General features: G+C 41.9%; 1 protein-coding gene across 12 annotated transcripts in view; it reads left to right on the top strand.

Annotated features, from left to right (window-relative positions):
- obsl1a (obscurin like cytoskeletal adaptor 1a) overlaps nucleotides 1-14,734 on the top strand; it is a 126,673-nt gene that overhangs the window by 51,630 nt on the left and 60,309 nt on the right. The window contains exons 18-19 of one of the 12 annotated variants that reach the window (XM_053229486.1): nucleotides 522-586; nucleotides 10,492-10,630. The exons of the other annotated variants lie outside the window; for them this stretch is intronic. Coding sequence (XP_053085461.1) covers nucleotides 522-559 — 38 coding nt within the window. The 3' untranslated portion in view covers nucleotides 560-586; nucleotides 10,492-10,630. Of the gene's footprint in view, nucleotides 1-521; nucleotides 587-10,491; nucleotides 10,631-14,734 lie in introns of those variants that run through there. 12 annotated transcript variants of the gene reach the window in all.

Raw genomic sequence — 14,734 nt, 5'->3', positions numbered from 1 at the left:
AACACACACACACCGTGAACACACACCCGGAGCACCCGGAGCAGTGGGCAGCCTTTTTTTTGCTGCGGCGCCCGCAGTTGGGGGTTCGGTGCCTTGCTCAAGGGTCTCACCTCAGTCGTGGTATTGAGGGTGGGAGAGAGCGCTGGTCATTCACTCCCCCCACTCGAACCCACAACCTTCAGGTTCACCTTCGGGTTGCAAGTCCGACTCTCTATCCATTAGGCCACGACTGCCCCTAAGCAGGAATGAAGAAGTTGTTCTTCATTAGCACCTATCTTACTCCTTTTAACTACTAAGAACAACTAGATAATTACACAGTAAGTATGTTAGGACGAATTGAGTGGTGACATAGTTCCTGTTTTCAAATCATTTGCCAGGAGTTTCTTAAGTGTTTAAACTATACTGTTTCTTTCTTTTTTGTCAATAATTCTGCGCTATTGTTCTGCTGTATTTTTCACTTTCCTTTCTGCCATATTTAAAATTTTTTTTTGAAGAACGATTTTGTTTTTTTGTCAAGACAGCGAGCAGAGGCCATCCATGCCAGATCCATGGCATCTAAACTAATATCAACAAATCTTTGACTAAGGTATGTTAAACATGTCAAACATACAGCTTGTTCAAGGTGTTGAGTTCAGGATGTTTATTCATTCTGCCTCTGTTGTTAGTAATAGCTTTATTTGTGCTAAGTGTATATTAGTTAGCTCTCTGATGGAGAAGATTGCAGCATTAGAGGTGTGCATCCAGACTCTACAGAGGGTTAACGAGAGAGAGAGCAGCATAGTTTCTGTAGGGGAAAGTCTGGCTGCCTTAGGTGGAGTTAGCAAACCCCCAACTCTGGCATTAGAGCCATCACAGTGGGGCAAATGGGTGACAACTCGGTGACATAATCGCAAAGCCAAAGCTAATGCTAAGGCTTGCACACTGGAGCACTACTCCTCTCCGCTTCACATGTCTAACAGGTTTGCTCTCCTCAGTGAAGCACCTGCTGAGAAACCTGAAAGAGCTCTGGTTATAGGAGACTCTGTTTTCAATTCAATTCAATTCAATTTTATTTGTATAGCGCTTATAACAATGGACATTGTCACAAAGCAGCTTTACAGAAATAAATGGATTCACAAAAATATATTGTAAATATTTGAATTTATCACTGTGAATTTATCCCTAATGAGCAAGCCAGTGGCAATGGTGGCAAGGAAAAACTCCCTGAGGAACCAGGCTCAAAAGGGAACCCATCCTCATCTGGGTGCAACGGATAGTGCGATTATAAATAAATCCCTTCTATTATTGTGTACTATATGGACAAATAGTGCAATTGTGCAACCAATAAATTCATCACAGTTTTTGCAAGAAGTCCGGCTAGTTAAAATCTATCCACTGTCCACTGATGGAGTCCTGAGTACGAAGCTGCTCGTGGCAACTGCAGCCCCAAAGCCACTACAGCAATCGCAGTCCCAAGCCATTACAGTATAGCTCCCCATATGTGATCCCCATGCCATCTCCACAGCCCCCAGGTGGCGCCATCCCCAGCAATCCAAACTGTTCTTCAGGCAGTCCATATGGGGCCACCCCCAGCAGCAGCGAGCGATCTCAACCGATGAGAACTCCAACCAGAAGTAGGGCATCAGGATGGGTCAGGCAGCGAGGAGGAGCAGAAGGGGTCAGGATCACTGGCATCACTGGCATCTCAGAAGTAGCATGTGTAGCTCGGCAGAGAGTGAGGGAGAGAGAGAGATGGAGAGAAAGGAAGAGATTGTTAGGTGAGCTTTTGTCCTCTAATGGTTAAGCATGATGTACTTTGCATGCAGAGTGCAAGTAGGGACTCCGGCAAGACTATGACAGCATAACTAAAAGGGAGAGCCAGAAGCTAGCACAGACATGAGGGCACCCTGGGACATAAGGCAGCCAGCCACTCCACCGTCGACAAACCTGAGTGAACGTGAGAGATTGGGGGGGCGACAGCATCCAAACATCCCAGTTCACCACAACACTCTATGCCTGTGAAACCCTCCAGACCTGCCCCTGTACCTAAGAAAACTATTCACAAAAGGCTTGACTAAACAAATATGTTTTCAGCCTAGACTTAAACACTGAGACTGTGTCTGAGCCCCGAACACTAAGTGGAAGGCTGTTCCATAACTGTGGGGCTTTGTAAGAGAAAGCTCTACCCCCAGCTGTAGCACGCACTATTTGAGGTACCCACAAATAGCCTGCACCTTTTGATCTGAGTAGGCGTGACGGATCATAAAAGACAAAAGTTTGCTCAGGTACTGCGGCGCGAGACCATTTAGTGCTTTAGAGGTCAATAGTAGTATTTTATAATCAATAGGAAATTTGATTGGGAGCCAATGCAGTGTGAATAAGATAGGGGTGATGTGGTCATATCTTCTGGTTCTAGTAAGGACTCTCGCTGCTGCATTCTGGACTAACTGGAGCTTGTTTATGCATCTACTGGAACATCCAGACAGTAAGGCATTACAATAATCCAACCTAGAGGTAACAAAAGCATGAACTAATTTTTCTGCATCGTATAGTGACAATATACTTCTTATTTTAGCAATATTTCTGAGATGAAAGAAAGCAATCCTAGTTATATTATCTACATGAGCTTCAAAAGAAAGACTAGAGTCGATAATCACACCAAGGTCTTTTACTGCTGCACATGATGGAACAGAAAGGTCATCCAGAGTTATTATGTAATCAGAAAGCTTAGTTCTACCTGCATGTGGTCCTAGTACAAGTACTTCTGTCTTGTCAGAATTAAGTAAGAGAAAGTTAATAAGCATCCAGTTTCTAATGTCTTTTACACATTTCTCAACTTTATTAAGCTGGTGTCTGTCATCTGGCTTTGCTGAAACATACAACTGTGTGTCTTCAGCGTAACAGTGGAAGCTAATACCATGCTTACGGATAATTTTACCCAGAGGTAGCATATATAGAGAAAAGAGCAGTGGGCCTAAAACAGAGCCTTGCAGGACACCAAACTTTACCTTAGTATGAGAAGTGAAGTCACCATTTCCGTTTTCAAACTGATAACGATCAGTCAAATAAGACCTGAGCCAGGAAAGGGCTGTTCCCTTAATGCCTACTACATTTTCTAGTCTATCGAGGAGAATAGCATGATCAATGGTATCAAAAGCTGCACTAAGGTCAAGCAGCACCAGCAAGGAGACACAACCCTGATCAGAGGCCAGTAGTAAGTCATTTACAACTTTTACCAGTGCTGTCTCTGTGCTATGATGAGGCCTAAATCCTGACTGATACATTTCATGAATGTTATTCCTATGTAAGTATGAGCATAGCTGCTGTGCTACAACCTTTTCTAGGACCTTGGAAATAAAGGGGAGATTTGATATTGGTCTATAGTTAGACAGCTGACAGGGGTCAAGGTCAGGTTTTTTAATCAGGGGCTTGATAACTGCTAATTTAAAAGATTTAGGTACATAGCCAATGCTAAGGGAAGAATTGATTATCTTTAAAAGAGGTTTGATTGTTTCAGGAATTATCTGTTTGAGGAAACAAGTAGGTAAAGGATCTAGCATACAGGTTGATGATTTTGATGATGAAATTAGTGAAATTAGTTCAGTCTCTTCAAGGGGAGTAAAGCGTTGTAATTGTTTATCTAATATTATCATATTATCATCTACAGGGTTAGTTATAGAACTGTCCGGTTTTAAATTAATAGTCTGAATTTCTAGCCTGATATTTTCAATCTTACCATTGAAAAAATTCATGAAGTCATCGCTACTATATAATGATTGTGTGCGTGTTTCTATTGTGGGCTTATTCCTAGTTAATTTTGCTACAGTATTAAATAAGAATCTATTTCTGTTTTCTGGATTTCTGGATTATTTCTGTTATCTTCAAATAGGGTGGAGAGATACACTGATCTAGCAGCACTAAGAGCTTTCTTATAGCTCAAAAGGCTCTCCTTCCATGCTATTTGAAATACTACCAAGTTAGTTTGACGCCATTTACGTTCTAGTTTTCGAGTGGTCTGTTTTAAAGTTCGTGTGTGATCGCTATACCAGGGTGCTAGCTTTTTCTCCCTAATTATTTTTCTTTGAAGTGGAGCTACCTTATCTAGTGAGTTGCAGAACGTTGATTCTAAACATTCAGTTGCCTGGTCAAGTTCTTTGGGATCAGAAGGTGATCCAATCATGGTTGATAAATCTGGGAGATTACTGATAAAACTCTGTGCAGTTGTTGACGTGAAAGTACGTTTCACATGGTGACGTGGCAAGGTACATATACTATGATTAATACACATTTTAAATGAGATGAGGTAATGATCTGAGACAGCTTCAGACTGTGGACATGAGACTATATTTTCTATATTTAATCCGAATGTTAGTATTAAATCAAGAGTGTGACCACCACTATGGGTGGGTCCTATTACATTCTGATTGACCCCTACAGAGTCTAGAATGGACACAACTGCTGTTCTCAGAGGGTCATCTGGATTATCAAAATGAATATTAAAGTCTCCAACAATTAATGCCTTGTCTAAAGAAACAACCAGGTTAGAGATTTCCGCAAATTTACATAGGAATTCCGAATATGGCACTGGGGGTCTGTAAATAATAATTACTGGAATCACCTGGGTAGACCTATTTTTAGTGGCTACGTATGTTATGTTAGAACTTCAAATGCGTTTATGACTAGGTTTTTGTGTGACGGCTAGATTATCATTATAAGTGACTGCGACGCCTTCTCCTCTGCCAGTTAGACGGGGCTGATGTATGTAACTGTACCCAGGAGAACTAGCTTCATTTAATGCTACAAACTCGTTTGGTTTAATCCACGTTTCTGTTAAACACAGTACATCAAACTCCTGATCAGTAATGGTTTCATTAACGATAAGCGCTTTAGACGTAAGAGATCTAATATTCAACAGTCCTAGCTTCAGATCAACGGTGCTGGCTATGCATTCGGTTTGGTTTAATTTTATGTTAATTAGGTTACTAAAACAAACTGTCTGAGTATGTCTATAATTTTGTTTAGCTCGGGGAACATACACAGTCTTAATACGGTGGAACCTAAGTGGCGACTCAGTGCAGCTAACAGGCCAGCCTTGCCCTCAAAGTTAGTCCAATTATCAATAAAGGCCACATTGTTTTCGGAGCACCACCTGGACATCCAGCAGTTCAGCGACCATAACCTGCTGTAAGCTACATCGCCACGCCGCATTGGGATGGGACCAGAGCACCCTACAGCATAGGACATCGCCTTCGCTAATTTACACACCTCTACCAAGTTACTTTTAGTAACCTCAGACTGACGAAGGCGTATATCATTAGCTCCTATATGAATAACTATCTTTAAGGCACGTGAAATTAGCTAGGCCTTTATGGGCACCAGCAGCACTAGTTAGGTGTGTACCAGGAGCCAGGGTGCCAGACATGGCTGGTTACCTCAGGGTCTTAGGCAAGCACAGGTTCTCAAAGATAGTTATTCATGTAGGAGCTAATGATATATGTCTTCATCAGTCAGAGGTTACTAAGAGTAACATTGTAGAGGTGTGTAAATTAGTGAAGGCGATGTCTGATGCTGTAATATGCTCTGGCCCCATCCCAATGTGGCGTGGCGATGTAGCTTATAGCAGTTTATGGTCGCTGAACTGTTGCATGTCCAAGTAGTGCTCCGAAAACAAGGTGAGCTTTATAGATAATTGGAGTAGTTTTGAGGGCAAGGCTGGCCTCTTAGGGTAGGATGGTGTCAATCCCACTCAGGAAGGTGCTTCTCTCATTTCTTGCAGCATAGCACATAGTCTCAGAACAGGCCTAGTTAATCTGTGACAATCCAGAGCCAGGGCCAGGGAGTAGACAAGCAGGCTCAACTGACCATCTGCTAGCTGCAATGAATCGTCACTTAGGTTCCAATACATTGAGTAGAAATACTCAGAAGGTTTGTTATAGTAACCTAATTAACATAAAATTAAATCATACTGAATGCACAGCCAACACCTTTGATCTGAAGCGAGGACTGTTAAATATTAGATCTCTTACATCTAAAGTGCTTATTGTTAATGAAACTACTACTGATCATGAGTTTAATGTACTGTGTTTATTAGAAACTTGGATTAAACCAAATGATTAAATGAAGCTAGTCCTCCCGGATACAGTTATATACATCAGCCCCGTCTAACTGACAGAGGAGGTGTTGCAGTTATTTATAATCATAATCTAGGCGTCACACAAAAACCTAGTCATAAATTCAACGTGTTTGAAGTTCTTTATACCAACATAACATACATAGCCAAAAAAAAAAAAAGTCTACCCAGTCAATTCTGCTAATTATTATTTACAGAACCCCAGGGCCGTATTCTGATTTCCTTTGTGAATTTGTGGATTTCATCTCTAACCTGGTTGTTTCCTTAAACAAAGCATTAATTGTTGGAGACTTTAATATTCATTTTGATAACCCAGAAGACCCTCTGAGAACAGCGGTTGTGTCCATTCTAGGTTGAGTAGGGGTTAATAGTGGTGGTCACACTCTTGATTTAAGCATTCAGATTAAATATAGAAAATATAGTAACATTTCCACAGTCTGAAGCTATCTCAGATCATTATCTCATCTCATTTAAAATATATCTTAATCATAATATATGCACCTTGCCATGCTACCTTGTCAAAAATACATTCATGTCAGCAACTACACAGAGTTTTATCAGTAATCTCCCAGAGTTACCAACCATGACTGGATCACCGTCTGATCCCGAAGAACTTGACCAGGCAACTGAATGCTTAGAATCACCTTAGAAGAATAATAATTAGAGAGAAAAGGCTAGCACCCTGGTATAACGATCACACATGCACCTTAAAACAGACCACTCGAAGATTAGAACATAAATGGCATCAAACTAAATTGGTTGTATTTCAAACAGCATGGAAGGAGAGTCTTTTGAGGTATAGAAAAGCTCTTAGTGCTGCTAGATCAATGTATCTCTCCACCTTAATTGAAGATAACAAAAATAATAATAGATTCTTATTTAATACTGTAGCAAAATTAACTAGGAGTAAGACTACAATAGAAACATGCACACAATCATTATATAGCAGTGATGACTTCATGAATTTTTTCAATGGTAATATTGAAAATATCAGGCAAAAACTCAGACTATTAATTTAAAACCAGACAGTTTTATAACTAACCTTGTAGATAATAATATAATATCAGATCAATGATTAGAGTGTTTTGCTTCCCTTCAAGAGATCAAAATAATGTCACTAATTTCCTCATCAGAATCATCAACATGTATACTAGAGCCCTTACCCACGTGTTTCTTTAAACGGATAATTCCAGAAGCAATCAAACCTCTTCTAAAAATAAACAATTCCTCTGGCTATGCCTCTGGCTATGCACTGGCTATGCACCTAAATCTTTTAAATTAGCAGTTATCAAACCCCTGATTAAAAAACCTGACCTCAATCCCTGTCAATTGTCCAACTATAGGCCAATATCAAATCTCCCCTTTATCTCCAAGATCCTAGAAAATGTTGTAGCACAGCAGTTATGCTCATATCTACATGAAATGTATCAGTCAGGATTTAGGCCTCATCATAGCACAGAGACAGCGCTGGTTAAAGTGGTAAATGACCTACTACTGGCCTCTGATCAGGGTTGTGTCTCCTTGCTTGTGTTGCTTGACCTCAGTGCAGTTTGTGATACAATTGATCATGCTATTCTCTTCGAAATACTCGAAAATGTTGTAGGCATTAAGGGAACTGCCCTCTCCTGGCTCAGGTCTTATTTGACTGATCATTATCAGTTTGTAGATGTAAATGGTTACTTCTCTATGCATACTAAGGTAAAGTTTAGTGTTCCACAAGGTTCTGTTTTAGGTCCACTGCTTTTTTCTTTATATACGCTACCTCTGGGCAAAATTATTCATAAACATGGTATTAGCTTCCACAGTTACACTGATGATACACAGTTGTATGTTCCAGCAAAGCCAGATGACAGTCACCAGCTTAATATAGTGAAGGAATATGTAAAGGACATTAGACACTGGATGCTTATTAATTTTCTTTTATTTAATTCTGATAAGACAGAAGTACGCTTTCTGATTACATAATAACTCTGGATGGCCTTTCTTTTTCATCATGTCCAGCAGTGAAAGACCTCGGTGTGATTATTGACTCCAGTCATTCATATGAAGCTCATGTAGATAATATTACTAGGATAGCCTTCTTTCATCTCAGAAATATTGCTAAGATCAGCTATATAATGTGACTACATAATGCAGAAAAATTATTTCATGCTTTTGTTACCTCTAGGTTGGATTATTGTAATGGCTTGCTGTTTGGATGTTCCAGTAGGTGCATAAGAAGTCTCCAGTTAGTCCAGAATGCAGCAGCGAGAGTCCTTACTAGAACCAGAAGATATGACCACATCGCCCCAGTCTTATCCACACTGCATTGGCTCCCAATCAAATTTCGTATTGATTATAAAGTACTACTATTGATCTATAAAGCACTAAATGGTCTCACGACCTCAGTACCTGAGCGAACATTTGGTCTTTTATGATCTGCCACGCCGACGTTGATCAAAAGGCGCAGGCTATTTGTTGGTATTTCAAATAGTGAAGGCTACAGCAGGGGGTAGAGCTTTCTCTTACAAAGCCCCACAGTTATGGAACAGCCTTTCAATTAGTATTCAGGGCTCAGACACAGTCTCAGTGTCTAGGCTGAAAACATATTTGTTTAGTCAAGCCTTTTGTGAATAGTTTTTTCTTAGGTAAAGGAGCAGATCTAGAGTGTTCACAGGCATAGAGTGTTGTGGTGAACTGGGATGTTTGGATGCTGTTGTGAAAACTCTAATGAATTTACTGGTTGCACAATTGTACTATATGTCCATGTAGTACACAGTTATAGAAGGGATTTATTTATAATTGAACTATCCATTATCACCCAGATGAGGATGGGTTCCCTTCTGAGTCTGGTTCCTCTTAAGGTTTCTTCCTCATATCATCTCAGGGAGTTTTTCCTTGCCACCATCGCCTTTGGCTTGCTCATTATGTATACATTCACACATTTATTTACACATTTTATTTTAAAATAAAGTAATGAAGGAAAGCAATGAAGTAATGAATTAACATGTGTTTCAATATAAGCATACATCATGCTAATGTTAATGTTTGTTCAACTTATTATTACTATTACTTTATTTTATTGTTTTAAGTAATTACAATGTCTGCTTATATTACATAAAACATGGTAGTGAAAAAACTGTCACCTTTTTTTAAACAAATAAAATGGTAAGGAAACATTATCATAATTTCATCTCTCCTTTATGTACGTACAGTAATATTTTAGCCTGGTTATCATTTCTAGGCTTACTTAAATCTGTGTAAATCCCTGGGATCTTCACTGTGTTTGTACACAGAATCCCAAATGACTTTCCTCTTTACTAGCATTTCCCACTAAATAAGGTATGATATTTACATTGTGGCCACTAGATTGTCATTTGAAATTTAACCACGGAAAAATAACCCCCTGATCAAAATCCTTAACAATATAATAATAATAGCAGTTTTGGATGTCTATGTACTAATGTATCAATTTTATTATATTACATGTATTTGGCAAAACAGGCAGAGACCATGAATCAGGCAACCACAATGCTAACAGCAATAAGCAACAATGTGCTACATGATAAATGTTATGATAAATTTCTGTTTTGAAATTGTACAGTTCTCTGATGTCTGGTAGCACTGTTTCCATTTGTCAATTTGTCCTTCACAACACAATCAAAGTGATTGTCTGCCATAAGGTATTTAAGACAGAATGTAACCTGCAGTGAGATGCAGGACACAAGTGCGTGTACTTTATTTGGGCAAATCCAAAAAGCATGGGTCATGATAGATTCAGACAACATTGAACGAGGATAATACAAACTCAGAACCAGGAAACAAGAGCAAGGGTCAACACTGGAAAAGACAGAACACTGAAACTAGAAACATGGCTAATAATGTAATGGGATGGTGTCAGGAATCTCCTCCTCACCCCGAGCACTGTGCGCAGAAGCGCTCAGTGCGCATACAGCCTGCAGGGCTGAAGCGCGATCTTCCGTGTTGTAATGTCTTTGTTTACAATGCCACGTGTGTTTTTGTTTTGATTCATGTCCTGCCTCCTCCCCTGTCATTGGTCTCCCGAATGTGTCATGACTAGTCTTACTTGTTCGCAGTTTGCCCTTGATTAGTTTGTGTATTTATAGCCCTCGTGTTTTCTTATTCAGGGTGAAGTATTGGTCAGTGTTTTGCCACCTGTGCATACAAAGCCTTTGTTCCGTGTTTTGATTCTCATGTTACTGATCTTGTTTTGTTTCCTGGTTTATGCTTTTGGATTACCCCGACATTGTTGTTGGTAAATCATCTGACTACCGCCTGTTTACTGTTCATGAGTTTGATTCATGTTTTGTATTTGTCTGCCTGATTCTTCAAAATAAACTCTTTTGGCATTTGCATCCATTTCTTCCTCATTTACCTGACAGAATACTTCACCATCACCATGGATGCAGCAGGAAGGCGAGAGGTGCATAACACCAGGATGACCATGCCGGCGCTCGACTCAGTCTATTTTTCTCAATGGACTTTGATATATCCCTGGAACCATTCAATGGCTTTGCAGTTTACCCAGAATGATACCTGCTGCAGTTCCAATTATATTTTGAGAGCCTGGTGGACCCCAAGACCAATGAGAAGCATTGGCTGGAGTTCTTGTTGTCCTGAAGCAAAGTCTCCAGCAAAGCGCCAGCCAGAGGCTGACATGGCGGTCTCCCCTGCAGCGCTCCCTCCAGAGGGTTATGAGGTGGCCTCCCCTGCTGAGCTCCAGCCTGAAGACAATGAGGCAACCTCCCCTGCAGAGCTCCCTCCAGAGGCCAAGGTGGCAGCCTCCCTTGCAGAGCTTCCTCCAGAAGCCAACAAGGTGGCCTCCACGGTTAAGCTCCAGCCCGAGGCCAATGTGACGGCTTCCCCTGCAGAGCTCCCTCCAGAGGCCGACAGGGCAGCCTTCACAGCTGAGCTACAGCCAGTGGCTGATGGCATGGCCTCCCAAGTTCAGCACTTGCCTGAGGCCAATGGTGCAGCCTCCCTCACTCCTGCCTGAGGCTAACTGCACAGCTTCCCATGACCTGCTCAACCCTGAAGCTGACGGCATGGCCCCCCAAGTCTTGCTCACACCTGAGGCCAACAGCGTGGCCTCTGAAGTCCTGCTCCTGCTAGAGGCCGACAGCACTGCCTCTCTAGTCCAGCTCCTGCCAGAGGCCAATGGCACTGCCTCCTACACCATGATCCTACCTGAGGCCGACGGCATGGCCTCTCACAACCTGCTCAAGTCTGAGGCCGACGGCGCAGCCTCCCAAGACCTGTTCCTGCCTGAGCCTGATGGCGTGGCCTCCCAAGCCTTGTCCACACCACCTGACCCCAGCCAGCCTGTCATCAACCCACTGCCTGCTTCCCACACATATGCCCCACATCTGCTTCCCGGCTGCTCTGGAAGTAGCCAACATGATAGACAGTGCCTGCCTCGGGACCTTGGGTGTTGTCTGGACATTTTACCTAGAAGGGCTGCATTGCTAGCGGAAGCATATGAAGGCAATTCAGGAGACATGCCCTTAGGGGGGCTGTCAGGAATCTCCCTCTCATGCAGGGAGATGCCAATTTCATAAAAAGTGTAAGAAGCATTCTATGGAATTCCATGTGGAAGTATAATAATAATAGTAATAATAATAATTTTACAGAGTGAAAACTTTGTAGTGCTTGAGATTATTTATTAACATAGTTAATAAATTGTATAATTATGGTATGGCTGGACTTCAGTTTACTCTTGCAGTTTAAGCAATATTTTGTGTACATACGATTCATATTTTTATGAACTTTTATGCCTATAAAGGTTTGAACACACTTTATATTAGTAAAAATATACAAATGATGAAAAAAACATAGAAATTCAAAACAATAATAAAAATGCACAATTTCGTCTACAGTCTACTGTTTTTAAAAATTCTAGCAGGAAAGGCTTTGTATGCTGTACACACGTGTGACGGCGGGCCTACAGCCCATGCACATCAAAGACGACACACTCCTCACAAGACTACTGCCTGGCTGCTGAAAGGATAGCTCTGGTTCATTGCTATCCTTGATTGCAGCAGCGGCTCTCTACCCTCCTGCAGAAGTCAGGAGAGTATAAATGAGTGCCTCTGCTCCCTCATCAAGTATGTACATAACATGTAAGAGTGGGTAAACCGTGTGGTTCCAATCATTCAGGAACACATGGAGGCTGCTCAAACGGGAGAAAAACGAGTCTACAATTGTCCAGCCCAGCTTCAAGAGTTCCAGCCTGGCGATCAGCCTGCTCCTCCTTCTACCAAACTCCTGTAAGTTCCTGGCATGCTGGCATGACCTGTACATGGTCCTCGAGAAGGTGGGCCAGTGAACTACCACCTATGACAGCCCAGTAAGTGCGCAGACACCCAATTATACCACAATAATCTGCTAAAAAAATGGGTTGAGCCAGTGCCAGTGGTTTTTGCTTTTGCCAGTCTTTCCACAGTATCCAGCTTTGCAAAAACTTCCAGAAGCTGAACCAGGTCTCGGACTTTGATAGCTACCCCTTCACCCATGCAGATGATCTGGTGGAGCAGCTGGGGAGAGCCCACTTCATATTCACCCTTGATTTAACAAAGGGATATTGGCAAGTGGTCCTGGCCCCTGAAGCTAAGCCCAAGACAGCTTCAGTACCGCTTCAGTACAGTGGCCACTGGCAGTATCAGGTTCTCCCCTTTGGGTTACACGGAGCACCAGCAGCATTTCAACGCTTGATGGACATCCTCCTGAGGCCACACCACCAGTTTGCAGCCACCTACCTCAATGATGTCTTCATTCACTCCTCCCCCTGGTCCGATCACTTGTACTACCTTAGGGAGGTCCTGGGGAGCTCCAGAAGCTTGGGCTGATGGCCAACCCAAAGAAGTGTCATCTGGGGCTGGCTGAGGCACAGTACCTGGGCTACCACATTGACTGGGGCTTACTGAAGCCACAGGAAAAGAAGATAGAGGCAGTAAGGGAGTACCTCCGGCCCACTTCAAAGAAACAGGTACATGCCTTTTTCGAGTTGAAAAAGGAAAACACAAGGCTGGCAGCCAATGATTGCAGCGGTGGCTCTCTACCCTCCTGCAGAAGTCAGAAGAGTATAAAAGGGCACAGCAGGCGCAGTAAGCTGAGTGAGTTCTTCATATATCCTGATGCTGATCTGCTTCCCCATCTTCCACGCAGAAGCTGAGGTCAGTGAGGAAGACAAAGCTCCCTGACAATGCTGCACCATGAGCCTGAGCCCTACTTCAGCTCCAAGCTCCCTGGGTCCTGCAATGACACTGCTCCTGCCCACTCCCCATGCCCCATGCCAGGATGACTGCAACGACATCCCTCAGCACTAAGATTCTTCACTGCCTCACCATCCCTTTCCTTGCACTCATTTAAATGAAAGAGCACTTATTTCTCCTACTTCTGCCTCCTGCATGTCTGTGTCCAGCCTAGCACAGCCTTGAGTAGCTATACATGGTAGGCTTCAACATTGCTTTTTTTTTTTCAATTTGCCGTGGGACTACAAGCATGTATGACTTTTGGATTCATTTTTTGCTAGTGGATATCATTTTTACATGATTTTGTGAATTTATACGTGTTTTTAATATATTACTTTACTTCCTGTTTTACACCTTCACTGTCAAGTTTGTTTGCATGCTATGAGCAAGGAAAAAATCCATCTGACAACTTTTGTTCAGCTTGGTCTGAAGATCAACTGAGCCAAAAGTGGTGAGGAGTGGACCAAAAAAATTTCAATTCCATTCAAGAAAATGTCAAAGCATTGTAGACATATTGTTAAACATCCTGTAATGGCAGAAGATTTAGAATTTGTGGCTGGAATTTTTTTTTTTGCATTGACATGAATCTGCATCAGGTCAGAAATAAGATAACACCAGAATTATGAATTTATTCCAAAATAAATAACAAAAATATAGGTTATCATGTTTTAGCGCCCCCTAGTGCTCAAATGACATGAAAATCATTGGGGCCCTTGGGGTGCCTTCTCAATAAGTAGTCCCAAGTTTCATGCCGATCCATCAAGCCATTGTTGAGATATGGCCTCGCGTCCTGTTTGGTGTCATCAAATTTGTTTGTGTGTTACAGATGAATGCTTTCAAATATTTAAAAAAAACTTCTAATCACATTTGTGGAGATTAGTGTCAAGATAATCTCAGCTAAATTTGGTGAAGATTGAACAAAAATTGTGGGCCTTATTTCTTCATGGCATGGATTCAACAAGATGTTGGAAACCTTCCGTTGAGATGCTGGTCCATGTTGACATGATTGCATCATGCAATTCCTGCAGACTTTTCAGGTGCACTTTCATGCTGCAAATCTCCCATTCTACCACATCCCAAAGGTGTTCTATTGGATTCAGATCCGGTGACTGGGAAGGAGGAACATTAAACTCATTGTCATGTTCATGAAACCAGTTTGAGACAACTTTTGCTTTGACATGGTGCGTTATCATGCTGGAAGTAGCCATTAGAAGATGGGTAAATTGTGGCCATGAAGGGATACACATGGTCAGCAACAATATTCAAATAAGCTGTGGCATTTCAGCAATGAGTGATTGGTATGAACGGGCCCAGAATGTGCCAAGAAAACATTCCCCACCCCATTATACCACCTCCACCAGCCTGGACTGTTGAC

The sequence above is a fragment of the Pangasianodon hypophthalmus genome, chromosome 2 (assembly GCF_027358585.1).
Source record: "Pangasianodon hypophthalmus isolate fPanHyp1 chromosome 2, fPanHyp1.pri, whole genome shotgun sequence".
Classification (NCBI taxonomy): Eukaryota; Metazoa; Chordata; class Actinopteri; order Siluriformes; family Pangasiidae; genus Pangasianodon; species Pangasianodon hypophthalmus.
This window is presented reverse-complemented; position numbering and strand designations above follow the sequence as displayed.